The sequence below is a fragment of the Oryctolagus cuniculus genome, chromosome 17 (genome assembly GCF_964237555.1).
Source record: "Oryctolagus cuniculus chromosome 17, mOryCun1.1, whole genome shotgun sequence".
Lineage (NCBI taxonomy): Eukaryota > Metazoa > Chordata > Mammalia > Lagomorpha > Leporidae > Oryctolagus > Oryctolagus cuniculus.
The window spans coordinates 44026933-44054804 of record NC_091448.1 but is presented as its reverse complement, the minus strand read 5'-3'; the positions used below and the strand labels follow the sequence as shown (position 1 = coordinate 44054804).

General features: G+C 60.1%; 1 protein-coding gene across 8 annotated transcripts; it reads right to left on the bottom strand.

Moving 5' to 3' along the window:
* Positions 1-1436: 1436 nt before the first annotated feature.
* FOXN1 (forkhead box N1) lies at positions 1437-27624 on the bottom strand. Of its 8 annotated transcripts, none has more exons than XM_008271035.4 (9): positions 27416-27624; positions 14102-14253; positions 13247-13711; positions 11267-11380; positions 9445-9575; positions 8256-8352; positions 4796-5003; positions 4151-4642; positions 1437-2919 (listed from the first exon to the last, which is right to left on the bottom strand). In XM_008271035.4, exons 2-9 carry the CDS (start codon positions 14222-14224, stop codon positions 2600-2602), a joined length of 1950 nt encoding a protein of 649 aa, XP_008269257.2. In that variant the 5' UTR covers positions 14225-14253; positions 27416-27624; the 3' UTR covers positions 1437-2599. The 8 variants fall into 8 exon arrangements, with proteins under 8 accessions (XP_008269257.2, XP_051681391.2, XP_051681390.2 ...); XM_051825431.2 differs by having other exon boundaries at positions 14102-14238; XM_051825430.2 differs by having other exon boundaries at positions 14102-14233.
* Positions 27625-27872: the final 248 nt, after the last annotated feature.

Genomic DNA, 27872 nt, shown 5'->3' with positions numbered 1-27872 from the left:
GGGAGGGTGCTGGTGTGGGCTGGGGTCCTAGCAGGGGGATGTTTTGCAGAGCTGCCCTCCCAGAGGTACGTGTTGATGACCCCCCAGGTTGGGCCCCCAGAAGAACTTTCTAAGCAGAAGCCCCACCTGTGGATGCTCAGACCTGAGCTTCATCAATGTGCTTTAGATACACTTGCTTTTTTTTTTTTTTTTTAAGACTTATTTGGGGCCGGCACCGCGGCTCACTAGGCTACTCCTCCGCCTTGTGGCACCGGCACACCGGGTTCTAGTCCCGGTTGGGGTGCCGGATTCTGTCCCGGTTGCCCCTCTTCCAGGCCAGCTCTCTGCTGTGGCCAGGGAGTGCAGTGGAGGATGGCCCAGGTGCTTGGGCCCTGCACCCCATGGGAGACCAGGATAAGTACCTGGCTCCTGCCTTCAGATCAGCATGGTGCGCCGGCCGCGGCGGCCATTGGAGGGTGAACCAACGGCAAAAGGAAGACCTTTCTCTCTGTCTCTCTCTCTCACTGTCCACTCTGCCTGTCAAAAAAAAAAAAAAAAAAAAAAAAAAACTTATTTGGGAGGCAGAGTTACAGAGACGGAGAGACAGAGAGGTCTTCCATCCGCTGGCTCACTTCTCAAATGGCTGAAATGGCCAGAGTTGGGCTGATCTGAAGCCAGGAACTTCTTCCGGGTCTCTCACATAGGTGCAGGGGCCCAAACACTTGGGCCATCCTCTGCTGCTTTCCCAGGCACATTAGCAGGGAGCTGGATTGGAAGTGGAGCAGCTGAGTCTTGAACTGGCACCCACATGGGGTGCCAGTGCTGCAGGTGGAAGCTTAGCCTACTACGCCACAGTGCTGGCCCCCCAAGAAGGACGTTCTAAACAGAGGCCCTGCCTGGGGATGCTCTGAGACCTGAGCTTCATCAGTGTGCTTTGGACACACCAGCTGTGGGCTCCTTGAGGCAGAGGCGGGCACGGGCACTTGGGGGGAGGTGGGTCTGCAGTGGGACTGAGTGAGCCCCTGACTGTCCAGAGACCCCCGTCTGGAGCCAGCAGTAGACACAGCACTAGGTCATGCTCCAGTCTCGCCCCCTGTGGAACCCACAGCCCCGGACAGACTTGGCATCTCTTCCAGGAGAGGACAGAGGGGGCTCAGGAAGGGACAGCCTGGGTGGGTGGTGAGGAGACTGTGGGGTAGATCTCAGTGGGAAGGTGGGGGCAGGGTGGTCTGCTCCTCGCATCTCTTTGGAAGTCCTCCTCCCATCTACTCCCTCAGCCCCACGCCCCCCACCCCCACCCCCCAGCCTGGTCAGAAACTCTTTGGATTTGGAAATTTCACAGTTATGGCTAGGGTGGGAATGACGTCACAGCCCAGGGCTAATATTGTCAGGTGGCCGGGCCTTTCCAGCCTGGGCCAGGAGGTGGGGAGAAGGGCCCAAAAGTAAGGCTGCGTAGGCGGGACCACAAGGCACTTGCTTTATTGTTCCGGGACAGGGGACAATGGCAGGCCACCGAGGGGTCTGCTTGTGCCTCATATGAACCAACCTCAGGAGGTTCGTGTCACCCACAGGTCCCCCCCATAGGTTGAGGCTTTCGGTGGGGGCTGGGCTCTTGAGTAGGGCATGGCTAGCACCTGGGCCACACCCCCAGGCTCCAGGGGCATCCTTTGCATTTCCCGGGTCTGCCAAGCAGAGAGAGGGGGTCGTGGGAACTCCCCGCCAGCCCAGGCAGGCGTCCCCTCCCTGAACGTCCAGGCTGCCTGAGACAGCTGGAAGTCACTAGTAAGCTGGGACCTAAACTAAAAGGACCTCTTTGCAGAGGAGGGGTGGGCCTGGTGACCTGGAGGGGTGCTCCCTGCACCAGGACTGGGAGGACTCGCTCCCGTCTCCAAGGGCAAGGGCTTTTCCCAACACTCTGGGTCGGAATTGGGCTCAGTCAGGTCCCAGGGTGGAAGCTGCCCCTCTACCTGGGTGTAACCTGGGCACAGCTGGACAGAGTGGATGCTGAGGACGGCAGAGCCTGGCAGAGCCTCCTGGTGGGGGCAGGGGTGACCACAGACACCCTGGAGAGGAGTCTCTGTCTCCTCCTCCTTGCTGGGCTCTTGGGAGGAAGATGGGAGAATAAATACAGGGGCTTTGGGGAAGACCATGACTGGGGGCGGGGCCAGGCCTGCCAAGCACATGGATGTGGGCGTGGGGTTCCAGTGATTGCCCTGACCACAGCTTGAGGGCCCCATGCGCAGCTGTACCAGGGCTCTCTGGGCCGGGGTGTCAAGTCTGGGGGTAGGTGTGTGAGCGGTGTGGATCTCAATGACCCTGGGCTGTGCCCAAGGGCTGAAGGTGGGTCAGTGTGAGCTGGGGGGCTGCTTTTTCTTCTTGCCTAGACAATGGCTCTTCAGGGGGCCCTGAGTGAGGCACTGGACTCCGCCCCCCTGCAGCAGAAATGAGTGAGGGGCAGCGTCCTAGGTGTTGTCCTCCACGGCCCCAGCCACCAGCTAACAAACTGAGTGGCATAGGGGCCGGGGTGTGTTCCTTCCTTGACCTTTAAGGTAAGCCCGATGTGGGCGACCAGCCGGGACGTCCAGGCCAGGCAGAGGCTAGAGCTGATGTCAGGTGGAGCTCACGCCAGAGCCAAGGGCTTGGAGCTGGGGCTGAGGTACATGGAAGGGCCAGCGGGGGCCGTGGGGGGTGTGGGCTCCAGCTCCATGAAGGCTGAGTAGAGGGTGGTGAGTTGCAGGTCTCCCAGGGCCCCGGAGCCCCCGCTGCCTGGTGGTGCCAAGTCACCTGCCCCATTGCCTGTCTCTGCTAAACAGGGCCCTGGAGGGAAGCCGTGGGGTGGTGGTGGCGGCTGCGGCATCGAAGATGATGTCGGGGATGAGGTCACCAGTACCAGGGGGTCAAGGGCCAAGCTGTCGTCCTTCAGCTGTTCCCACAAGTTTCCTGGTTGGGGGAGAGAACAGGTGTCACCGGAAGGTACCGGAGAAGCCCTGACGGCCACCCCTCCCAACCCCAGCTCCTCACGGGTGGCAGAGAGCAGGCTGGGGGTGGCAAGGACTGGAAACTGACCCTGCCAGCAGCTGTGTGACCCCAGGCAGATGCTGAACCTCTCTGGCCCTCAGATTCCTCCTCCCATGTGGCACAGTCTGAAAGCCATAGATCCTGATGACCTCAGTGGTGAGGGCATTGGAGGGGGTCTGTGATTAGAGAAATGCCCACCGGAAGGGTTGATGCAAATGCTATTCTACCCAGGATTAGCCTGAGGGAACCCCCAGGAACTCCTCATGCTAGTTCCTGCCTAGACTCCCAAGGAAGTGGATCTCCAGCCCAGGCCAAGGATTTTCCCACCATGCACTGCTGGACTTGATGAAGGGGATGGACATATTTCCTTGGGCATCCTCCATGGAGCACAGCCAGGAAGCACACCTGACTCTGGGGAGAAAACAGTTCTGCACCTGATCCCTCTCTGTGTCATGCGACCTGCATAACATCAGGCTGGGGCCTGGGGCTCCTGCCCTGGGTATGGGGCCGCAGGATCAGGAGGATTGCTTCGGCTGCCCGGACTCCATTCCTACCTCTCTTTCTGGCTGAGGGACGTTGAGTCTGTTCTCCCCATCTAGCAGGAGTTCCCCTGCCCAGGGCACACAGAGAGTCTGAGGCCTGGATCAGGAACACCTCTGAAACCTGCTGTGGCCAACACTGGGGCCTGGGGTTCACCAGAGTTTATTGGGGATTGAGGGCTTGGCTGCAAGCTGAGAAAGGCAGACAAGATGGCGTGGAATGAGACCCTGCCCCTGTACCCTGACCCCAAGTGCTCCAGGACCATCCCACTCTGGGGTCTCGCCTTCCTGCCCTTCATTAGAAGATGAACTCTGATAGACACAAGCGCTTCTGGGAATGTTCAGTCAGTCCCAGTCGAGAATGGAATAGAACACAGAGCCCTTTCCAGCCGAGCCAGAGCTGAGAGTGGCTTGAAGATGCGGTCAGCTGGAACATGTCCAGGGGTGCCAGGAGGAGGGCTGCAGGGGCAAGAGCGTTCCTCTTGGCCACTCCCAGCCCTCTGCTTTGGCCGACCATAAGCCAGCAGCTGGCAGGCTGCAGCCTGGAGACTTGGAGGGGCTGGGCCACACCGGCCGACCTGTCCCAACCCCCCCACTTCCCACCCCCTGCTCACCCTGGAAGTCGAAGTCGGTGAGAGAGGGGTTGATGGCATCCAGGTCAGTCCCGAGGTCTCCGTCTGGCAGGAGGGTGTCATGCACCGTCCTGGCTGGGGAAGGCTCAGCCAGAAGCTTGGTGCCGTGGCTGGGTGGGGTGTGGGCAGGTAGGGGTGAGTCCTGGGGGGTGCCTGGCTGGGCCCGCAGCTCAAGGTGCCCGTCTGGCTGTGGGAACAATGGCTGTGGGGGTCCAGGAGGGGCCAGGCCTGGTGAGAGGTGCGGGTATGTCGGCCCATAGCAGGAGGGCACGTGTCCCCCCAGTAGGTCTTGCAGGGGATTCTTGCCAGGAATGGGGCCCGGAGCTGGGTGGAGTGAGTGCAGCGGCGGAGGGAGCCCAGCAGGGGGTACCAGTGGCCGGATGGAGCTGGAGCCTGCCAGCCCAGGGGGAGGACAGCCCAGTAGCGGGGAGCCCAGCTTCTCCCTCTTGTCTCCAATGAGGCTGTCCAGCTCTTCTGTAAAGGCCCAAGAGAGGAGGAACACAGTGAGACCTCCCTCCCCCCAACCCTCCACAGCCTTGGGACCCTCAGGCCATTTCCTCCCCAGGAATTCTCTCTTTTTGGCTCACGAGTGCCTGGGTCCCTCCTGGCATGGCCCAGCAGCCTCACCTGGCTTGGCCATGCTTTTGCGCACAGCAATGGGGTCTTTCCGCTTCCACTTCTGTAGCTCCTCCTGCATCTTGTCGATCTTGGCCGGATTGAGGGCCCATAGGCAGCCCTTGCGAGAGGAACTGCCCGATTTGTTCTCCACCTTCTCGAAGCACTTGTTGAGGGAAAGGTTGTGACGGACAGAATTCTTCCAGCCATCAGGTGCCGTCTGCCAGAGCAGAGCAAAGCAAGAATTCAGGCTGCAGCAAGAGCCAGAGCTGGCTCAGGTCTGGGCTCTAGAACATTGCTTGGCCCCCTTCGGGCACAGAGCTGGCGCCCACTCTGGGCCTGTTGCCCTCTTTGGCACCCAGAATGTACTTGGTACCCTCAGTGGGGGGAATGGGGTGAGCAGGAACCTGGACCCCAAACTCTCCCTAAAATCTGCCTTTAATCCTACCCGCTTCCCTGGGGGGTGTAGGGTGATCCATACCACAGCCCCTGCTCCATGTGCCATCTGAAGTTGGGCCACTCTCAGCTGGGTGGTCAGGCCCATGCTGGACCCCTCTGGGAACAGGCAATTGGCTGCTCAGAGGTCTCCTGTGCCAGCTGCAGAAAGGGGCTTAGCAGGAGGCTCCATGAGAGGCACCCCTCCCCTGGGCCTCCTGTGGCCCCTCTGGGCCTGATTGGTAGAGGACAGGCCAGGTTGGAGGGTGTCTGGGTGTGTGCATGTGGCATGAATGTCCGTGGTCCACTGGGTGGGTGTATGTGGGGTGTGTGTTGTGAGCACGTGCCCACGTCCGCCCTAAGTGCCTCTCCCCTGTGCCAGCGGTGTCTCCTGTGAACGTGCATGGCTCTGCGTGAGAAAGTCTCTCGGGGTATGTGTGTGAGTACCCATGATTGTATGAGCGTGTAGGCGTGTGTGTTCGTGTGAGTGTGCCCAGGGGGTGTGCCCTGGTGGGGAGGCCGGCCCTCAGGCAGGAGGTGCTCGTGCCAACAGAATAAACACCCATTAGGAGGCCTGGTCATGCCACCAGTGCAGTAATTGTGCCCAGGGAGGGTTGTAAAAACCATTAGGCTGACTCAGTCGGGTGAGAGGCGGTGGTGGGGGTGCCAGTGGTGGGCCCCTGCCTCCCCCCGCCCCCAGCTCTGTTCCGCGCTCTGTGTCAGCCTTGAGCCCAGAGGGGCTGACTGAGGGCAGAGCATCTGCTCTGGCCGGGGTGGGGGGCTCCTTCCCCCTCAGCCCGTGGCCCTTCCTTTCAGCCCCAAGTCTCTGCTTAAGGAGGGGCGGCCACTCCCTCGTCCCCAGCTCACTTGCCCCGGGGAGAAGCCGAGCTGAATCACGCCCTGCAGAACCGGGCCCCGATGCCAGCGTCACTGCAAGCCGTTGGCAGGAGCTGCCAGAGCCTATCTTGGGGGCAGCTGGCGGGGAGGGGACTGGTGGTGACGACCCCCGTGGTTCCCAGGGTCACCGGGAGGGGTTCTGGAGCCACCGGAGCAGAAAGCTGGGGACCCACCTTCAGGTGCCAGGCAGCCTCCACAGGCAGCCAAAGCTCTGTCGCCCCATGGGCAGAGTTAATGGGCACTGGGGCTTTTATGGCCCCATAAATCCGTGACTTTGGGATGCCAGGGCAGCCCCCACCCCAGCCACTTCCTGTTTGGAAGAGGGATGGTCAGCACTAACAATTATGTCCAGTGGCCGGACACTTCCCTCGCCCCACGTCCCTGACTCATGCGGCTCTGGGACGCCCACATCAACTACCTTGGGCGTGACTGCTGTCCACCCCAGGTCCACTCTGCCCGGAAAAAAACAACCTGCAAATGGGAAGAGAGACCGAGGGCGCAGGGGACTTTTGAACTCATTCCTTAGGTGGGTTGGAGGGGAACTGTCGGAACGGAAGGATCTATGTGACAAGGGGTCCAACCTGACCATTTTGTAGATTGGGAAACTGAGGCCCATGGAAGAAATCGCCTAGCCCTAAGTCATACAGGAGGCAGTGCCAGATCCCAGACTCCAACACTGTCCCCTAACCAAGGTGGACAAGGGTCCTGGCAGGGTCGGCCCATCGGGCTGGCCTCTCCAGCTGGGGCCTGTCCCATCCACACGAATGCTTCCCCTCTGAAGTCCAACGTAAACTCGGGGGTGAGGCAACTGGCTAAGAACAACAACGAGAACCACAAGAGAAAAAAGCTGTTAGACCTCTTCACTCTTCAGGCCCATAAAACAGGGATTACACGGCTCCCAGGAAAAATAATTAAGCCAGGAAGATGAGCTGCAGGGAGGGGCTTGGGGGCCAGGCTGGGAGTTGTCTGGGAGGGAGTGCTGAGAGCAGTGGGCGGAGCCCTCCATCCTCTTTCTCGGGCCTGGCTCCTTGAAGACCTAGAGGAAGCCCCCAGAGCTGGAGGGGTCAGGAAGAGTTTGGCCCCCTGACACGCTGGGGGCTGGGGGCAGTCTGGATACAGGTTTTCCCCCTTCTCTTCTCCCTTCCAGAACCTCAGGCAACCAGCATTCCTGGCCAGACCACTCCACAATTTTGCCTACTCCTCAGGAGCACACACTGGCTGGCTGCCAATTACCCCTGTTTGGGACAACCCGGGAGATGGGGATGGAGGTGGCGGCAGGGGGAGGCTGGCGGTAGGAGGCTCCGGCTGGCAGGTGGAGCTGGGTTATGTGCAGCTCCTGCGCTCTGCCTGACCAGCAGACAAGACTGTAGCCATCAGAGTGCAGGTGCTAAAAAGGCACGCACAAGCTCAGCTTGTCTGTTCTACAGCCGCCCCTCCGTGTCCGGCAGTGAGGGGCAGTGGATGGTCTGTGAAGCTAAACAGCTTGACCCGCTTGCTGTGTGACCTGGGGCAGATGGATCACCGTGTCTGATGGGTTTGTCCATCTAGGAAAGAGGGCACCTGTCCTGCCTCTAGGGTTGGAGGGGGAGGAGTTGGATCGAGGTCCCCGAAGCCCTTTTTGTGGATGACTGGAACTGGTCCTGTGCAGTGGTCAAGGGAGAGGGAGGTGAGCCAGCCAGTTCCCTGGGACACTCGGAGACTGGGAAGCCCACACCCTGGTCTCTGGCAGAACTGCAGCTAAGCCTGCTGCCCACAGAGGCAGATCCTAATCTCACCCTGGAAGGCACCTGTGTCACCTGGACTGACCAGCTCCGGCCCCAAGTCTGCAGCCCCACAGCATTCTGGGGGTAGGGATGGGGACAGAGTCTCCTGCTATTTCCAGCTTCCTCTCCCCATTTGGCTTGGGTGGCCATTCCTCGAAGCCCATCGGGGCTGACTTGTCCACCTTCTCCCAGCATAAGGTCTCCCTCCAGGCTGCTCTGCAACCTTGGGGCAGCCGCTTGCACTCTCTGTTCCCCACAAAGAGCGCCTGCTTTGGGACATCTGTCCCTGCACTTGGGTAGGGGTGGGGCAAAGCCTTTCCCGGCCCAGCTTGTCCAGGACGTGGGGGCAGTGGGGTGCAGATGGAGCTCGCACTCACCTTGAAGTAAGGAAAGTGCTCCGTCATGAAGTTGTAGATCTCACTGACGGGAAGACTTCCAGTTTTACTGTTCTTCAGGGCCATGAAGATGAGGATGCTGAAGAGAGACAGAGAGCCCCTGAGAGCCCGGACGTCTGTCCAGATCCTGCGCCCGCCCGGGGTTGAGGTTGGGAGAGGGCATGGGAGTGGAGCCTGGCGTCAGGCATCACAGCTATGCAAGAGTCTCATGGGCTGTGAGAAGCCCGGGATGCCCTCCTGGCTTAGTTGCTCGGTGGCTGTGTGACCTTGGGTGAGTGTCTGAACCTCTCTGAGCTGCAGTTTCCTGGGCTTTGAGTGGTCTGTGAGCCCCTGTGATGTGCCTGGCGTGCATCTACGCTCTCTTACTGAATCCTCCCAACAGTCCGGATTGCTGTCCTCCTGACCTTTTCCTTTTTTTTAATGATGAATAATCAGAGGCTCAGAGAGATTAAGTAACTCGCCTGAGGTTTCACAGCCAGTAAATTCCAGAGCCTGGCCTTGAACCCAGTTCTCCTGGACTGCAAGGCCCACCTGTGCTCCCTTCTGCACACCATCTTCCCTCCCACAAACCCCGTCTCGGTGCTCCTGACCGATGTTTAAGTGCCTCTTCCTCCCACTGAGCTCACATTGGCTGCAAACTTGACCTCCACCTGGGTCCTGGCACACATTAGGTCAAGGGTCACCATTGGCTGGATGAACGGAAGGCCAAATGGGAGGGTCTCCCAGACAGTCCGGGTGTTGCCGGCACTTAAAATCCTGAGCAGAGATGTGCCTCCAGATCCGACAAACGGTGGCCAGTGGAGACCCATCTGCCGCCCCCATCCCTCACTGGCTCAAGGGAGAGCTTGGAGTGGGGCTTCTCTCTGCATCCAGAGAGAGAAGGGGAAGGCAGCCAGCATCCGCCCTGAGCTCTCAGCCGCAGGGCCCAGGAGCTTAGACCTCAGCAGGCTCGTCCCCAGGCCACCAGCATCTGCCCAGCTGAGCCAGACGGGACGCCCTGGGGTTGGATGAAAGCTCAGACTTGATCCAGTCTGTTCACCTGCTCCTTGCAGGAATCCTCTCTCCAGAACCCACTTCTACTTCCTGCCATTACCCTGGCACCCCAGGACTCCATGCCTCAGTTTCCCCAGGGGCCCTCCCTCCTTCCGCCCCAGGGATGCTGGGAAGGTACCTGTAGGAGTAGATGGGTTTGGGGAAGAGTGGCTGGTGCCCATCAGTGCCAGCCTGGGGTGCGATCCGCTGGTAGGGATAGTGTGACGAGCCCAGGTAGGGCACCGGGTAGCTGCCGCCACCTGGCGAGTACTGCAGAGGTCAAAGGGGCAGAGTGATCACCATGGTCCCCAGCCTTCCCGAGGACCGGGCGCCCCTCCCCTCCTTCACATAGGAGGGGACTTGAAAACGTTCACAGAAGGCGCAGTTGAGCGGTGACGCATGTTGTCCACAGACTGTCTGAAGCCCCTCCACATCCGGATTCTCCCAGCCCATGGCAGAGCATCCGAGGGGCTGGGGGAGATCCGGCCCAAGCTGTTCAGAATTGCAGAGACCTCAGAGCTGCCTCCCTCCTGCTTTCTCCTCTTGGCGCTTGCGGTGCCCTGTTGCCATGGTGATGGGAGGAGGGCCTGGCCCCTGGCACCTGGGCTGGTCCAAGGCTCCCTTACATCTCCTGGCAGAGCCAGGCCGGAAGTGGGATGTCCAGCCTAGGCGTTTGCTGGGCACTGCCACCTTTTACGAGTTTCAGTGGCTCTTTGAAAGAGCCGGTCATGGTGGTGGGCAGGTGGAGGTGGGAGGTGGTTTTACGGTGAAGGCGTGGCTGCGGTGCCAGGGACGGGGTTTTATGGAGGCAGGGGGCAGGAGACTCTCACTCCCCCAGCTGCTCCAGGCTGCAGTACTCTTTCCAGGTCACCAGAGACACTTAGTGCCTGAGTCACCCTCTCTCCAGGCTCCATAAAGCCCTGGGTGCGGCCATCTTGTTAGGGGAGGGGGTACAGACTACAGAGGGCATCAAAGCAGGGCTGGGCATGGTGAGGCCATTTGAGGACTGGTGGCCCCTCAGCCCTGCTGTAGCTCAGAGCTGGATGGGGCAGGCTGCCCCAGGGACACCTCCTACCCTGGGTCAGACAGTGAGCCTCAGGACAGCTTCAGTCAGTCCAGCCAGGCCACCTCGGGGCCAGGAGGACGTCCCCTTCCTGCGTCCCCTGTGCTTCCCTCCAAATCTTTCTTTCACTCACAAAGCAGGGCAGCTCGACCCCCCCACCCCCACCCCACCTTCTGCCTGCCTCCCTGACTTGGCCAAGATCAGGGCCAATGCCACAGAGCTGGGAGTAGAACCTGCTCCACAGGCAGGGCCTGTCTCGGTGCCAGGCTGCAGGTGGATGGAGCCGTGCACTGGGCAGTCACTTGCTCTGTCTTGCCCGGTGACTCTGGGAGCTGCTGGGCTGCTCTGGGGCTCTCTTCTTTCTCTTTTTTAAAAAGCTCCAGCGCATGCCAGTGTGGGGCAATTACTTGGCATCCTGTGCACTTGGGAGGAGCTGAAGCTGGGCAGTCGGGTGGGGAAGGGGGGAAGGCCAAAGATGATGGAGCTCGCTAATCCCCCACCTGGTGTGCACCCTCTTTAGGCTGAAGGGAAGTTTGAGGCCAAGGTCACATCTCAAGAGTGGGGCTGACCCAGGCAGGAGCCCACCACACCCGCCTTGCTTGCCTTGTGTGCCGTACACCACACAGCCATTTCTGTTCTCTCTGCCCTGACTCCGTCCAGGATGGCTCCCCTCCTTCCTCCCTTCTGGGTTCACATTATGGGCCTGCCCCGGTCTCAGCCCCACTTTCTCTCTTATTTGAGACCTCTCGGGTCCTACCAGGAGCTCAGACAAGCCTTGCCTGCCCCCTGCCCTGGGTGGCCTTGCTACCTTCACCTGTGCATCCAGACGTGTGCATGTGTGCGCACACACACAGCACTCTGAACCCCCAGGGAAGCCTCCCACTTCCCCCAGACCCACCTGGTGGAATGGGGGCTGGGAGGGGCAGTACACGTGCTGCAGGGGGGGCTGGTAGCAGTACATCCCAGGGCCATTCTCCAGGGCCGGGGGCTTGAGCTTGACCTCTGAACCCTGCTGGAAGAGAAAGCAGATGAGCAGGTTGAGTCTTATTTTTCTCCCTTCCTCTTTCCTGTGTTCTGAACCTTACGCAAAAACTACTCCACCTCCCCCAAAGCTTATCCCAAGAGAAGGAACAGAAGACAGAGGAGGGCGAGGATTTTCGCAGAGGAGCTGAGCCAGTCAGCAGTGGAGCTGAGGCTGGAACTCAAAGTGCTCCCAGCCTCCCGCCCCACTGCAGGTGCGCAGCTGAGGCTGAGCTGTCCAGAGGAGTGGGAGAAGCTTGGCAATAGGCATGCGGAGGCTGGGGTAGGGCCCGAGATGTCTGTGAGGCCCACACATGGAGCTCTACCCTGGATAGGAACAGGAGGGTGTGCAGCTAGGTCCTGGAAGGCAGACCGGCTGAGAGAGGGGTGGGCTGCTCTTCCAGGGCTTCCTAGGGGCCTTGGGAAGCCAGCATCTGGGCCCCGAGGGGCCAATCAGCTGTGACCTCTCTCTGGGTGTGCCCTGGGGTTGCTGATGCCGAGATTGCCACAATCATAGAATCTCGGGCCTGGAAGGGCTGAGAGCGCCTGTGTCCAACCCCTTCATCTGACAGATGATGGGGCTGAGCCCAAGGAGGGGAAGCGATGTGCGCAAGGTAACCCAACAAGAGGCTCCGTGAGCTGTGGGTCCCCAGCCCCAGGCTCCTCTCCGCTGTGCAGGGGTAAATGTGTGGATTCAGAGCCCAGCCTCATCCTTCACAGGCCGGGGGGACACCTGGGGTAAGTCACTTGACGTCTACCAGCCTCAGTTTCCTCATCTGAAAAATGGGGCTGGTGGGAACTCCCTGGAGGGTTGTTGTGGAGATTAAATAGGGGCACTTTAAGAAAAGCAGCTGGAGGAATGACCAGGCGCTGGTGCTGAGTGGGCACTGGGGGCAGCAGCTGATCCGATGGGGCCCTCGCTGTGCTGCTGTCCTGTTCCAGGAACCCGAAGAGGAGCTGGCAAAGGGCTCCAGAACAGAGACAGAACTCTTCAGGTCCTGTCCTGGCTGCACCTGATACATGCCCACCAGGGACTTTTGTGGGGACTGGGGAGGCAGGGGGAGCTTGGGTCTGGAATGTGCACCTGTTTGAAAGCAAGAGGTGAGGAGGGCAGGTGGGCATCAGCCTGGGCCAAACCCACTCCATCACTGCCTCAGGGACCTCCAGACCAGGGCTGAGAAGTGGGGGGAGTCAAGCTCTCCTTAACCTTCCTCTTCCCAAAGCAATAGGCGGGTCCTGTTAACCTGAATCTTCCAGGGGCTCAGAGGGGTCCAGTGATGTGTCAGAGATCACACGGCGGGGGCATGGCTTTGGAAGGACACGTGGGCCTTCCTGGTACTTTCAAGGTCTTTCCAGGGGAGCACACAGACCTTGTTCTGTGCAAAGCGTGGGGCCAGGAAGGGCCTCTTCAGTCCGCTCTCACTGCAGCTCTGAACCCTGATGCCGGAGCGGGTGACTGGGCCTCTCTGGCTCCTCCTAAACCCTTCCTCTCAGCCCCTGGGATGTTGCTGCGTCTGACGCTTGCATATGGCGGTTAGGGCTGCTTGGGCGTCCTCGCACTTAAGCAGAGAAGTCGTGCACTGGAATCCTGACTCAAGAACTTCTGGAGGTTGCCAGCATCCTTAGCCTGACCCGACTCCTCCACCTTGCTCCCTCGTGCATGGGCCAAGCCAGTATCGCCTCTCCATCAGCTGGAGGGCCCAGTACAAGGCTGAGAGGCCCCAACTCTCTGAGCCTGTGGCTTCCCTGTGCATGCTCATCTTGAGCAGGAAAGGTCTGGAAGGAGCAAGTGGGGAGTTTGAGCTCAGAGGACCCAAGACAGCTGGGAGAGGGATGCCCGCCGGCCGCTGGTACTCACCAGGACTTGGGGGCTGTGCTCCTGGCTTGGGTAGGGGAGCCCATTGCACCAGGCCTCTGCAGGGAAGCCAGGCAGGAAGGCCTCGGGCTCCCCCACATCCACCGGGATCTCCTCGAAGGCCTCCAGCGGCCCCGGGGTCTTAAAGGAGTGTCCTTGGAGGGCCAGTGCCGCCTGCGCCTCGGGGAAGACGTCCTCGTGGACATGCCGCTTGTACGGGTGGAAAGGCACGTGGCTGCCCTTGAGGAAGCGCCCGGGGCTGCTTGCTGGGCCCTCCTCAAAGCCGAAGCTGGGGTACTTGTCCGATGGTGAGAGCCGGAAGGGGCCCGGGCCGGGCCCGGGGGGGCAGTGGCCCTGGACTTGCTCGGGGCCCGGTGACGCAATGCTGGGGCTGTGCGGGGGCAGGGAGGGTGCCTCTTCTGGAGGGCCGTCGGGCATGAATGAGGAGCAGCTGAAGCCGGTGTGCTTCTGGGTGGACAGAGGGGAGACAGCCTGTGAGGGGCCGAGGGAGCAGGCCCCGGACTCTGCCGAGATGCTGCTCTGTGCTGGGGTAAGGGTCTGAGGCTGAGCTCTGGGTGCCCCTGCCTGATGGGGGGGGGACACTGCTGTGACCCTGTGATGCCCCAAGTCTACTGAGACTGCACCCCTGTTCTGGGGAAGCCCCTCCCCCACTGAAGGGATGAGCAGAGGCCTGTGTCTGGACACTTCTGGGGCCTGGGGTCGGCGAGGACTTGTTTGCTGGTGGAAGGGACAGGCAGACTCTGGGAAGTCCCTGTATGGGGTGGGGACTGGTCCTCCTGTTCCCTGCACAGCCCTCAGGCCTTGGCCGAAGCCCAGACCTCGGTGCTGGGTACTTACACTCTGCGGGGCAGGGGAGCCCGGGAGGCCCGGCGCCTGCATGACGTCCCCTCGGGGCTCGCCCTCCAGCCTGGCGGAGCCCGGCAGTGAGACGTCAGACTGTGGCGGGAGGAGCGACACCATCACCCAGTCCTGGCCTCGAAGAAAGCCGGCTGTGATGAGAGTGAGGACCGACATCCAGGAGTGACCAATTCCAAGCCACCACCTCCGCCCACTCACCCCCACTCCCGGCCTGGGACCCTGCTCCAGCCGACAGAGAAAGAGAGATGAAGACACAGGTAGAGACAGAGGGGAAGGGAATCAAGGGGCGCCTTTGGATGAGGGGCTTGGCGGTCCCTGAGATTTGCCCCTGCAGAGTTCTGAACCAGTGTCCCCACGTTCCCAGCCAGACTCTGCCTCTGGCTCCTTCTGCTAGATCCCCTGTGTCTACAACAAAGGATAGGACTGGGTGACTCTGATTGGTGGTTGGGCAGGTCCCGAGAAGACCTGGGGAGCTGGGGGAACTGTAGCTGCATCAGGCCTGGGCTGGGGGCAATCCCCACAAAGCTGGTGACACAGCCCCCTGCAGAGGCTGGGACTATGTTGTGACTCCTAGTTCCTTAGCCTGGCTGGCATGATCACAGTGGGGACTGAGGACTCAAAGGGGTCCTAGGTCCTGGTGGCCCTGTGAGCCTGGCAGACAGTGGAGGTGCTCCCAGGCCCCCCTTTCTGTTTTCACTCACATCCTCCAAGCTCTGTGACCTGAAACTGCACAGGTCCCAGCCCCTTTCTGAGCTTTCAGACTCCCCCATGAGAAACCAAGGGCTTGGACCAGATGATTGATGCCCGTGAGCTTTTTCTGCTCAGACCTTCCAGGATGAAGGAGGACCCTGTCCTCAGCACCGTGGAGTGGCTAAGAGGACTCGGGGCACAAAGCCAGGCCCGGCCCTCCACACGAGCTGTGTCAGCAACGCTCTCTGCACTTCCACAGCGCGGTCTGCACAGCAGGGGGAGTGGTGGGACCTCCCTCGTAGGGACGCTGTGCGTGTTCAAGGAAAGCATGTCTGGAGTAGCGAGCACACTCTGCGGGGCACACATCGGTGCTCAGAACGGTGTGATGTGGCTCTTAGCAGGACGAGCCTCAGCCCCTTTTTTTTGCCAGCTGCTCTTGAATCCATTCCTCCCCCTGCCCCCGCAGTGGTCTCTGATAAGTGACCATTTGCTGAGGGCTTGCTCCAAGCTGGCCCCTGGGCAAATGGCTCGGGTGCTTTTTTTCTCACTGGTTCATCAGAACAAACCCCCGAGGAAGGCACGCTATGAACCCCACTGTCCAAAGACGGCAATTGAGGCGCAGAGGCCTTATGGGACTTGCCCAAGTCACACCAATGCTCGACAGGCTCGGGGTTCTAACTCAGATCTGGGTCCGCATACCCTCGTGGTTTCCTCAGGGTCAGGGTCAGGGTGGGATAGGTTGGGGGCCAGGCAGCAAGAAAAGCCTGAGACTTATGGTTATGCCTCCTGCACCCTCTTGAGCCAGAGCAGGTGCCCTGCCGCTCCCAATCATGCCGTTCAGGGAGCCCCGGGAGGGAGAGTTGGCCCTTAGACCCACAGTGCCCATCCAGAACACGGCACATCTTTGCTTGGTAAGTCATCGCCTTCCTTTGACAGAGGAGGTAGTGGGGGCCCAAAGTCCCACAGGGGCTCGGTGGCAGAGAAGGCTGCTGGGTGGGGTCCAGATGGGGGGCCTGGAGGGAGGCTCTCCCGCCCCTTTAAGAGTCCCTACAGCCCCATCTCAAGTCCCGGTGCCTGCACACTCGGCAATGCTAAATGTGGCGTGACTGGGAAGCGCCGAGCTGGCCGTAACAGGATACGGCAAGGGAGCAGGCATGGGGCCCGAGGTGTGGGGTAGCCCATCTCTGGCTCCGCATGACTGCCTGGGTCTGGCCCTTGCTCCCTGGACAGCTCCTCCTGGACTGCTTGGGCCTGCCTGCCACGCCTCGCCCCAGCCCAGCGCTGCCTTCCCGGGAGGGGGTGTCGTTGGCTTGGCGTCTTCCCAAGGCGTCCCCTGATCCTCCAGATGTAAGGCCAGGGCTCTTCCCCCTCCCCAGGAACTCGCTCACTGGAACCCGGAGAGGGCTGGTCACCCCCTCTCAAGGTAGCACAGTGGCGAAGAGTCAGGGTTTGCACTGGGACCCACCTGAGTTTTAAGTTGCAGTTTTGCCACTTTCTGGCTGCGACTTTGGACAAACTCTCTGAATCCCACTTTCCTCACCTGAGAAATGGGGCACACGTGGACCCACCTCCCAGACCACCGTGAAGATGAAGTCTGTGGGGGCACAGAAAATGTTCAAACAGGGGCTGGTGTTGTGGTACCGCCGCTTAAACCGCTGCTTGTGCTGCCAGTATCTCATGTTGGAGGGCTGGTTTGAGTCCCTGCTGCTCAGCTTCTGATCCAGCTCCCTGCTATTGTACCCAGAAAGGCTGTGGAAGATGGCCCAAGAGCTTGTGCCTTTGCCACCGATGTCAGAGACCAGGATGGAGCCCCTGGCCTAAACCTGGGTTGTTGCAGCCATCTGGGGAGTGAACCAGCAGATGGAAGTTCCCTCTGAGTTTTTCCCTTTCTCTCTGCCACTCTACCTTCCTTCCCTCCCTCCCTCCCTCCCTCTCCCTCCCTCCCTCCCTCCCTCCCTCCCTCCCTCCCTCCCTCCCTCCCTCCCTCCCTCCTCCTTTCTTTCTTTCTTTCTTTCTTTCTTTCTTTCTTTCTTTCTTTCTTTCTTTCTTTCTTTCTTTCTTTCTTTCTTTCTTAAGATTTATTTATTTATTTGAAAGGCAGAGCTATCGAGAGGCAGAGAGAGAGGTCTTCCATATGCTGGTTCACGCCCCAGGTGGCCACATAACCAGAGCTAAGCTGATCCAGAGCCAGGAGCTTCTTCTGGGTCTCCCATGCAGGTGCAGGGGTCCAAGGACTTGGGCCATCTTCCACTGCTTTCCCAGGCCACAGCAGAGAGCTGGATCGGAGGTAGAGCAGCCAGGACACGAACCAGCGTCCATATGGATACTGGCACTACAGGCAGAGGCTTTATCCACTATGCCACAGTGCCAGCCCCAACTCTACTTTTCAAATTAATCAATCAGTCCTTAAAAAAAAAAACAAACAAAAACCACAAAGGCACAAAACCCCACATCGCCGTATATACACCTGCCCTCCATTACCCAGGTGTGGCTGGGCCAAGCAGCCTCTGGCTCCAGGCTCAACAGTTTCCCTAAAGCTCTCGCTTCTCCAGGCTGCGGGCCTGGGAAGGTTGACTGATGACCCACAGCCTCGTGGCCCTTCCTGCCTGCCCGGCCTTGGGCCCTCGCTCAGCCTAGCCGCAGGGGGCCCAGATGCAGCCCTGCTCCTTCAGAGACAGAACCTGAAGAGGCGCCCCCAGCCCTAGCGCCGGCCTGCATCCTCTCCTGAGGGCTTCAGCCGGAGGACCTCCTCCCTCCAGCCTCGTCCCAGCCCCTACTCCCCAGGCCATTATCTGTGGCCTGGCTGGGTCTTTGCATGTCATTAACTGAAGCCTTATTTCACAGCCATGACTGTCATACCCTGATGTTTGCCAAACCATCACCTTACCTCCTCCAAGGCCCCGGGGACAGGATTAGAACCAGAACTCTCCTTGGAGTTCAGAGACCTACCCCTTCCTTTGCACTGAGGAAACAGGACTGTCTCAGTGATGGCCCCTGAGGCAGTGGCCACAGCACCCCCGGGGGTCCCTCAGCTTGAGTTCCACCAATGAGGCCCAGAACAGAGGCGAAGAGACCACGGGGGGCCACAGGCAACCCTCAGCCAGCCACACTCAAAAGGGTCCTCCCGCCTCAGGGCAGTGGGGCTGGGCCGAGGGGCTCCAGTCCAGTGCACAGGGAAGGGCTCACTGTCGGGGCGGCGCCAGGTGGTTCTGGGTGGTTCTGCCCAGAACTCCTCTGAGCTGGCCAGCCCAGCTGCTGAGGCTGAATGGTCTCGAGTCAGGACTGGGTTTGCATCCCCACAACTGTGGGAATTTGGTTGGACAAGGTACTCCACTTCCTTCCCTGGGCCTCGTTTTCCTCGTCTGTAAACTGGGACTAATAATACATGCCCCTCTGGAGAATTAGATGAACGATTGCTTGTAAATAGCTGAACACATAGTTCGTGCTTAATAAATGATAGCTATTATTAATAATTAGCAGTGGGGCCGAGTTAATATCAGGCATGAGCTCTCTGGGGGAGAGGGAGGGGGAGCAGAGGGAACTCCCCTTTCCTGCCTCCGTCGCGCCGTCTCCTTGCCGTGACCCTCCCTCGCTGCCGAGGCTAGGCTGCTTTTCTCTAGGTGCTGGCCTCAGCGGTCACTCCAGCCTCTCCCCAGGGACTGGAGTGGAAGGGGAGTGGGGATGCTGTTGTCGCGGGTCTGTCGGGAGGCCTTCTGATGCCCCCAGTGTCCTGGAGCTGGCATCTGCATTCAGCAGGAATCCTTCACCGAAGCCTAACCTTTAGCCTATCTAGTTCAGGTTCAGGGAGCATGAGGGGGTGTGGGCCAGCTGTGGTCCAAGGTCAGAGGTCCAGTCAGCCCTCGTCCATCCCCAGATCACTTTGATGACCCATCACTTCCCGGGGGCTCCCCCAGCCCAAACAGGCCCTCTCCTGGGCCACAGCCAGGGCTCTCCCTGCTGGACTGTGCCCTGAGGTCCTCGGCTGTCGTCTACAGAACATTCCACAGTCTACTCTGCACTTCGATGTCTGCCATCTCACCCCGTGGGGCGAGGGAGCCAGTGGGGGCTGCTCTCCTCTCAGTTCCACGTCTGCTGCAGTCAGTCCGCATCAGCCATGATGACAGTGTTTGCTCACGGAGCTTAGTGAATAACTGCAAACCAGAGTCTTAAGAACTGCACAAGTGGGCCAGTGTGTGGCCCAGCAGGTTAAGCTGCTACCTGCAATGCCTGAATCCCATACGAACGCTTGTTGGAGTTCTGGCTGCTCCACTTCTGATCCAGCTCCCTGCTAATGCGCCTGGGAAAGCAGTGCAAGGTGGCCCGAGTGCTTTGACCCCTGCACCCATGTGGGAGACCCGAATGGAGTTCCTGGCTCCTGGCTTCAGCCTGGCCCAGCTCTGGCTGTTGCAGCCATTTGGAAGATGGAAGGTCTCCATCTCTCTGTCTCTCCCACTCTGTCTCTGTCACTCTGCCTCTCAAATAAGTAAAATAAATCTTAAAAACAGAAAAAAAAGGATTGGTAAACATTCACCAGCACAGCACTGGCAGGGGGCAAGGCTATTGACCCCATTTTCCAGGGGAGAAAATCGAGGCCCCTGAAGGAGGAAACGTCACCCCAGAGCCACACAGCTGCAGACCGGCGACTCCACCACACTGCAGGGGCTGCCCCGGCAGAGCGCCCACGCCTGCGTCTGCATTCTCTCCCCTTTTCCCGCAATCCACACGCAATGGGGCTGTCGGACAGGGGTTGGAAAAAGCAGACCACAAAGTAATGACCCCCTGGCCTGGGGAGCAGAGAGGCCTGGAACAAAGCTGCCTGCAATGCCCAACAGGGCAGCACTGCCCACCCCCTGCCCTTTGCAGAGCCAGGCCTGAGTCCCTCTGCCCTTCGACCCCTCCCCCCATCTCTCTGAGACCCTCTCCCTGGATCCTCAGGATTCCTGCCGAAGGGGTCAGAAGTCGGGCAGGGCCAGGGAACATCCTATTTGCTGTATGTGTGACCTTGGACAAGGCGCTCCTCCTTTCTGGACTTCAGTTTTGCTATGAGGGACTGGGACCATTTGCATCTTCGTGTGCTGACGCTGTCCCTGTGGCGGTGTAGACGGTGCATGGAGCTTGCCAGCTGGGCCCTCATCCCTGCTCTACCTCCAGGAAAGGCTTCCTTGAGGAAATCCTCAAGGGGACCAGGAACAGCTGGGTAAATTATACCCCAGGAGGAAGGTGCTGTGTGTTGACTCCCATTTTACAGATCAGGAAAACTGAGGCTCAGACTGCCCACGTTCACTCAGCTAGTAAATTGTGCTCCCCAGGATTCAGATCCAAGCTTCAAAGCCAGAATACTTAACCACTACACCAAATAGCCCCACCTTGGGCACACCTCAGCTGCTTTGCTCACGCCTGGAAGGTGGGTGGGGGGCAAAGTTGAAGGTTTCCTTGGGAGGGTCTGTCCCTGTGTCTCCTGCAGGCAGCTGAATCACAGAGTGAAGGCAGGCCTGGGGCACGGAGGGCTCCTGCAGGGCTCCCTCCATGCCCCGCGTGCCCCTCCCACCCCCTGCCTCCTGCCCCTTTATGAGCCAGGTGGAGCCGGCTCAGTTCCGCCTTAATGGTTTCTGTTGCCGGCTGCGGCAGCTTGTTTTACGAGGGGTGGGGCTGTGCCCAGTGCTCGCCTGCAGCCCCACCCCGGGCTCCGCCTGGCCGGCTGGACTGCCAGGAGGGGTCCCCTGGAACAGCTCGAGGGGTGGCCAGGAAGGGCGTGGGGCTGAGCCCAAGGTTTGGGCACCCCACGATATTCAGGATCCCCTCTTTGGCAACTCAGACCCCAACTCCCCTCCTCCCATCAGGGCCAGGGGTTTGGAGGGCAACAACCTGGCGCCTCAGGCTCTTGCCTCGGCCTGGGCTTCAGGAAATGGGTCAGCAGCCCCTGCCTGGAGAACTGACCACAGTGCTTTGAGAAGCAGGTGGGGACAGAATGGGCGGGGGACAGAGTGGGGAGAACAAAGGACCAGAAGCAGCCACAGCCCCGCGGGATGCTCTCCTCAAATGTGCGCCACTGACACCTGCGGCTGACTCATTCCTGGCCCTCACACCCGTCTCTGCTGAAGCCACCCCGGCCTTCCCTGCCGCTGGAAACCTGGGCCTAGAACATCACAGAGGGCCCATCCTCGGCAAGCCCTGGTGCCATCCTTTCTGGGCTGGCCTGGAAGTTCCTTCCGGTAGCTATCTTTAATTCTTATAATCCCAATCCTCTGGCCCTGTCCTCCCCAACATTCACCAGGGCACCCTCCAGAGGCTATTTCTGGGCCAGAGACTCGTCCCTCCTCCAGGGAAGGTCCCAGCTCTGCTGCACCCGACTCCATCCGCTTCCTGTTCTCTGACTCCCCTTTGCCCAGCACTCCATCCTTTCCTCCAGCCCCAAGCATCTCTGCGCATCTTCCCATCTCTCCACCCCCTGTCCACTCCCTGCCACTCAGCCCTGGCCCAAAAGGAACAGAAACTAAGCACTCACAGTGGGTTCTGGGCCATGGCCACCATCACAGCTCCTGGGAGTCATTCAGCCAGCAGCTCCCCAATAGCCTCCATCGAGGTATAAATACTCCCACACATCTGGACCGGCCCCTTGCCCCAGGGCTGGGGCGGGGCTGCTTCCCCAGGCCAGGCAGGCAGGTCACGTGCCCATAAATGCCACAGGACCACAGGCTCTTCCCAGCAGCCCTGATCTCTCTAGGCGGATGAGTGGATGGACTGATGGACGGATGGGTGGATGGGTGGGTGGGTGGGTGGATAGAAGTATAGATGGAATGGTGAACACACAGATGAACAGGCGGATGAATGGAGACATCAATGGATGGAAGACGAATGTTCAGGGGAATGGATGGATGTCCTAGACCTACCCGTGGAGGCCTGTTTTGTAGATGGAATAAAAGGATGTTTGGTTTCAAAGAATCAAGAAATGCTACCCCTCAAAGCTCCCATTCCCCCTTTCGGAGATAAACCCACTACAGCCCCTTCTCTTCTCTGCCGGGTTCTCGTGCTCCTTAGGTTTCCTTTCCAGAAACCTCCCACCCAAACCCTCCAGGCCCCCGGGGATCTTCTGCCTTTAGTCTCGGGGGTCATCCTTTCCTTCCTCTGCCCAGCTGCCCACTCTGGAGTCCGCGCTCTGGGGCTGTGAACCTGCCCTCAGATCCTGCTCCCAGAAGCAAGGCCAGCTTGCTCCCCAGGGTTAGCGTGTTCCGTGTGCGTGAGGTGGGGCGGGGGCAGGGAGGAGGCACTTGCAAATCTAAGTACATGAAACGCTTAGATGGGCAGCCTGGGGAGACCTCTCCCATGGATTTCGAAGACGTGACTGGATCTGGTAGTAAGAACTTGCTGGCAAAATTCGAGGTGCACAGGGTGACCTGGAACTATTAGGGACCTGACTGGAGCGCTGTACTTCATCCCTGCTTTATTCTGGGGGTGGGGGAGCAGTGTGCAGGAAGCCGTGGTTCGAGGTCGTGGACACTGATTTCCTCAAATCCTCAATCTGACTAGCTTGAAAGAAGTGAAGGGATGGATGACAGGATGAGGAACGATTGCAGGACCAGGAGACTTTCTCATAGATTACGAAAAACATCCTTGCTACAAGCTTCCGCCAGCCACACTGGTTGAAGCTGATGAAGAACCAGGGCAAGGAATAGCACCCTTTAGGGCTGGGTCTCCGCGGAAGTCCCGCCCCCACGCTGAAGTCACTCACGGGTGAGTCTGGTGGTCCCGCCTCCGCCCCCCACTCCTGTGGGCTGCACTGGTAGCTGACTGCGGAGGTGATTGGCTGTAGGCAGTGATTGGCAGCTGAGGCTGTGTGAGGAAGCCAGCTGGGAGGCTTCCTCACCTGGACTTATCCAAGAAGACTGTTCAGGTACCAGATTTCTCCTCCTCTTTACCCGGAGCCCGGCTGACCGAGGACCCCAGAGGGGCCTCTCCTAGCCCTGCCATCAGTGTGGGCTCCTCCCAGGAAGAACCTCATTTCCGTCTTCACAGAAGGGGAGCCTTCTCCTTGCCCTGTGCGCCCCAGCTGAGTGGAAGCCGGTGGTGTGAGGCAACGCAGTACCTCCAGGGCTGGTGCTCCTGCCTCCTCCCTCGGGTCCCGGGGCCTGTGGGGCTCAGGAGAGGAAGGGGTCTGCGCGGGAGCTTCTCCCCTTCCCGGGGGTGCTCCCCGCGCCAGTGGCTCACGTCCCAGCGGGTGGGTGGACGCCCTCTTGGCCTGCCCACCTCAGTAGGGGCACGGGATGCCCTGGATCCCACCATCCCTTGGGCCGGGGCTTCTCATTTCTGTATGTCATTACCAGGACTGCTCATTATTACCAATCTATTATTAGGGGTATTATTTCTGCCAGCACTGCTAATAACGCGGATCTGGTGGTAGAAGACAAAAACATGCCGGTGCCCCTCCCCTTCCCCGCCATTCAACACAGAGGCCAGGCTGGTGCTTACCTGCCTGAACTGCCTAAACCTTGGAGGGAGAAGTGCACTTGGAGGCCCCCCCACCGCGACCTCTCTCCATTTGACAGGTGGGGAAGGGATTGTTCCCTGGGATGCAGGTGCCTGGGCTGTGTGATGCTGGCCCTGACTCTGCCCTTGGAGGGGTGCAGGCTCTGGGGGTGTTCCCCTGGGCCCATCCAGCTCCTTGGGTCTTGCCCTCACCTCTTTCTCTCCCTTGCCACTACATTCTTTTGGCTTGGCATTGCTAGCTCAAAGAACTTTCTTCCCCAAATCCTTCTCACCTCTGGCAGATTGGACATGCTTGGGGGAAGGCCCAAAAGGCGTAGTCACCTCTCGAGAGCCTGGTGGGGCCCAGTGTGGGCTCCAGGAACCCCTCCCCGGGGAGCTGGAGAGCACTGCCCACCATGGGGGGTGAACACTGCTGCAGTCACTCGGACCCCGTCGGTGATGGGGGTGGGGAGTGCTTAGTGCAGAGTCTGATGAGCGGGTTTTCTGATCACATATCACAGTGATGTGTGTGTGTGTGTGTGTGTGTGCATCCTATACCTTCCAACGCCAGCGGGATGGTACAGTCTGGGACATGGCTGTGGAATTTACAAGTGTAGGTGGGATCTCCAACTGTCTCTAGGCAATCTGGTTCCCGGGACACGCCCCATTCTCTCTCTCTCTCTCTCTCTCTGTGTATGTGTGTGTGCGGGCAAGCATGGGTGCACACCCAGGCTGGCTGTCGTTTGCCAGAAGCAGTAGTTTCTGGCCGGGGGAGCCCTGAAGACCCCCGAAAGGTGTGAGGACGGGACTGAAGTTGCCTGCCCATGCACCCTCCCATGAGTCTGGGGGGTGGAGGGTTAGGGTCAGAGCCTCTGGGGGCATCCAGGGGGGGGGTCTTGGGAGTGTCCACCCCCTAGAACTTCCAGAGTAGCTGTGAGAGCATGGGTTCCCTTTCCTCTGTGACTCACAGCAGGCTCTCAAGTCAAGTTCCCTGAGACATCACGATTCAGCTAATTCTCGTCCTGGTCCCATTAATCTGAGCTGACTAAGCAAGAACCACAGGCGGGGTAGAGACCCACAGATGCCCATGACGGCCAGCTGCAGTCATTCTCTTTGTTTTAGGCTCTGTCCATCTCCTTGACCTGGCCTAAGCAGATCAGTCCTGCCCCTACCCTCTGGCTTTGGGGCCCTCTGGGCAGGTCTGTCCACCCTACCCCCTACACCCACAATGTGGAGGTTCTGTCTGAACACCAGACCTCAGCCGGTCTTGTTGTGCTGGGACTGTTTCACTGAGGCCCAGATGGGGTGAGGGAACGGAGGGCTTCTCCTGGGATGACCCCATCCAATCTCTTGGCCCCAGGAGCTCAGCTCTGGGCTTTCCCTCAGCCCTCAAAAAATATGCAGGACCTACCAGGACCTGGTGGGGGCGCTGGTGAGGGGAAGTGTTGGACTGTGTGGTTAGGGAGAGCTCCATGCTGGGCAGGTGGGGATGGTATGGGATGTGGGATGGGGATGGGAAGAAGGAGGAGCTGCGGAGGGGGGCACGAGGAGGATGTGCTTGTGGAGAGCAAAGAAGAACTGGGACTTGGGATGAGGAGCCGTAGGAAGAGGACTGAGCTGGGATTGACCAAGGGAGTGGGGATAGGGTTGGGCTGGGAAGGAGACGTAGATGGGGCAGAAGGGTGAGGTTGGAGATGGGCACAGGTTGGAGGAAGGGGCAGGGGATGGGGCAGGATGAGCCTGGGAAGACAGCTTATTCAGGGGCCATGGGGTGGATGCCTCTGGGATGCTGTCCCCCAGGGTCATCCTGTGCTTCCCCTGCTCTGGGCATGTCGCCAGCCACCCCACCCAGCCCGGATCAATGTCACCTCTCCACTCAGGAAACCACCTACTGTGGTCACCCAGTCCAACGCTGGCTTCAAATGCCAGCAAGTCTCTCCGTCCCTCTCGCCGCGGAAGCCGGCCTTGGCCTATGAAGTGCCCCTGTCGCCCCAGCTGTGGGCTCTTCCGCTCCTTGCTGTTCACAAGCTCCCAGGACATTTCAGCGTGACTCAGGGATAGTCCCTGGCAGTCCCGGTTCTGCTGCTCCATGCAGACCAGGACCAAACAGTGCTGGAAGGATGGAGGCTACACAGCAGGAAGGACTTCCAGGCTGGGCAGGGTGGAGCGCCCAGGGGAAGCGAGGCTCCATTGCTTTCTTAGGGGGCAGATGGGCCTCTCTGTGGGGGCTGCGCAAAGCTCTCCCAGGGGCAAAGGGTGGCTCAGGGCGAGAGCAGGTGTCAGTGGGGGACTTTTCCCCTTGCCTAACTTCCCCAGGCTTCTGGACCAAGGCGTTGTGTTGGAGGCAGTGTGGGGCTCGTGTGTGGATGAGACAAAGATGGGGAGCAGGGAGGCGCCCCAAACCCCTAGTCTTTCTCTCTCTTTGCTGAGACCCGCCTTTCCAGAGGATTCTGAGGCTCCCTGAGCCCCTGGGAAATAAAGTCCCCTGAGAACTCCCTGACATTCCTGGGAGAACAGGTTCCTGGCTCTGGGAGGTGAGCGAGGCGCCGGGCCTGGGGGGGCAGCATGCCTGGGCAGGCCTCGGAGCCGGGAGCTGAGCCGCATGGGCGGGGCGGGGCGGGGCGGGGAGCAGGGAGGACTTGTGCCTCTCCCCGCAGCACCTTCGTCCCTGAGGATTCCCAACCTGGGGCAGCCCCCATCCCCGACACCTCCCCAGGGCCCAGGTTGGCCCACCTGAGCCCCCTCACAGAGTCACGCGGGAAAAGGGCCAGGACAGTAGGTGCTGCCTTCCCACTGCCCTTCTGCTGCCTGCAGCCACGTGTCAGGAGGTGACCGAGATGGTGACCAGGACCAGGCCTAAGTGGACGGGCCTGGAGTGCCATGCTACCCTCCCCAGCCTGCCCCTGGGTCGGCCCAGATGAGCCAGGGCTCATCAGCGGAGGAAGAGTAGGCTAGAGGACAGGTAGAGCTGCCCCCTGCAGCAGTAGAGACTTCAGAGAGACTCCAGGAAGGACTCAAGACTGAGGGAGCCGACCGAGTTTCCTCTTTCAGGGATTAGGAAAACAAGGAGGGAGCAGCCCTGGCTGACCAGCGCTGAGCAGGGCGTGGAGAGCCCAGGAGACTTCTCCCAACGAGGAGCTCCGCCAGGTCCCGTCCCACTGACCAGCTGGGCTTGCCACCACCACATCCAGACCTGTGTCCCCACACCTGCGGGTGCAGGGAGCAGGCGAACACGCCCACTTGTTCGAGTCTGTTGTTAATTCCATGTGCTTCTCTGGACACTTGGGGAGGGCCGGGGGACTCCGTGGGGAATGCCAGAAGCTTATCTGACCAGGCAGGGCGTGGGGACGAGCCCCGAGAGCAGGAGGGGCTTCCTGCCGCGTGAGTCCTTTCCCTGACTGGGGGCCTTCATTCTTGGGCTTCAGGGGTCCCGACCCCTGCCTGTCCTAGGTCTCTCCAGCAGTCCTCTTTGCCTTAGGGGTCTCGTGGGAGAGAAATGTCCCTCAACCTGGGGCAGACGCTGCCTCCAGCTCAGCATCAGCCCCTGGCCGCAGCACCTGTTTGCCACCTGCTGCTTCTCTGCCAGGTGCACCATCTCCTTTCTGCAACCCTGGCCTCCCCGCTGGCCCAGGCATCTAGACCCCGGCCCAGGGGATTCCTGGATGCATCCACACCTTCAGCACCACACAGCCCCCCGAGCTGGGCTGACCGCTCTCCTCGAGGAAAGCCACAGCTAGGCTGGCCGTGTGCCTCCCCGTCTTTCAACTCTAGCTGTCTCGTTCTAGCCCTCTGAGTCCTCTCTTTTTCCCAGCACAGAGTGGGTAAGCACACCCCTCCTCCCCCACACAGAGATATACACCCCAAATCCAACAGCACAACTGGAGAGAGGACCCATGCTGCAGCAAGAAGTCTGGAAGTTGGACAGCTTGGGACAGGAGCAAGAGGGAGGGCCGGGAGATGTCCCCGTGGGTCGCCAGGCACTCACCCCAATCCCGAGTCACCCTTGAACTGCAGAAGAAGCCGAAGAGCACCCAGGTGCTCTCAGTCACCCCTGAGGCTGTTAAAAGGACAGCCCCCTCCCCAGGCCCTGGCCCAACCCTGCTGGCTTCCACGGCTGACTTGGGCCAGGTCTCTTCTTACCTGCTCAGTGAAGCAGGTCGGCGTGGGGGCCAGGGTCTGGGGGGCCGGGAGCTCCGTCCGTCTGTCAGTCCGTCAGCTCGGCTATCCTGGGTCTGTGCTGACATCAGGTGAGGGGAGGCAGCTGCTGGGTGAGCCAATAATTATGATATCAGCTTCCCCTTGCCCTGAGGGGCTGCTGCCAAAAACGGGGAGAAGAGAAAGGTGACTAAGAAGCTCGTTTGCTCCCTGGCTCTTGTTTGACAGGTACCGGCTCCTGTGCCCGCCCCGGCCGCACCCCGGCCCCCCAACCCCTCCCTCCTCCTGCGCGAGCCCAGGCCCCTTGTCCCTGCCAGCGGGCATGGCCTGTGGCTTATGGAGGATGGAGTTGTCCTGCAGCCCCCACCTGCACCCCAGAACGGGGACGCCAGCCCCCCACGGGTGGGGCACAGGCCTGCCGAGGCACGCACACGTGTGTCAG

Excerpts from the sequence above, each read along its gene's own strand:
- FOXN1 (XM_051825428.2), bottom strand. The coding sequence starts at position 21,362 with ATGACTCCCAGGAGCTGTGATGGTGGCCATGGCCCAGAACCCACT. Across the intron at positions 11,381-13,246 it reads AGCACAGCCCCCAAGTCCTG|CAGGGTTCAGAGGTCAAGCT; the intron begins GTGAGTACCAGC and ends TTTCTCTTCCAG. Across the intron at positions 9,576-11,266 it reads CCCAGCCCCCATTCCACCAG|TACTCGCCAGGTGGCGGCAG; the intron begins GTGGGTCTGGGG and ends TGACCTCTGCAG.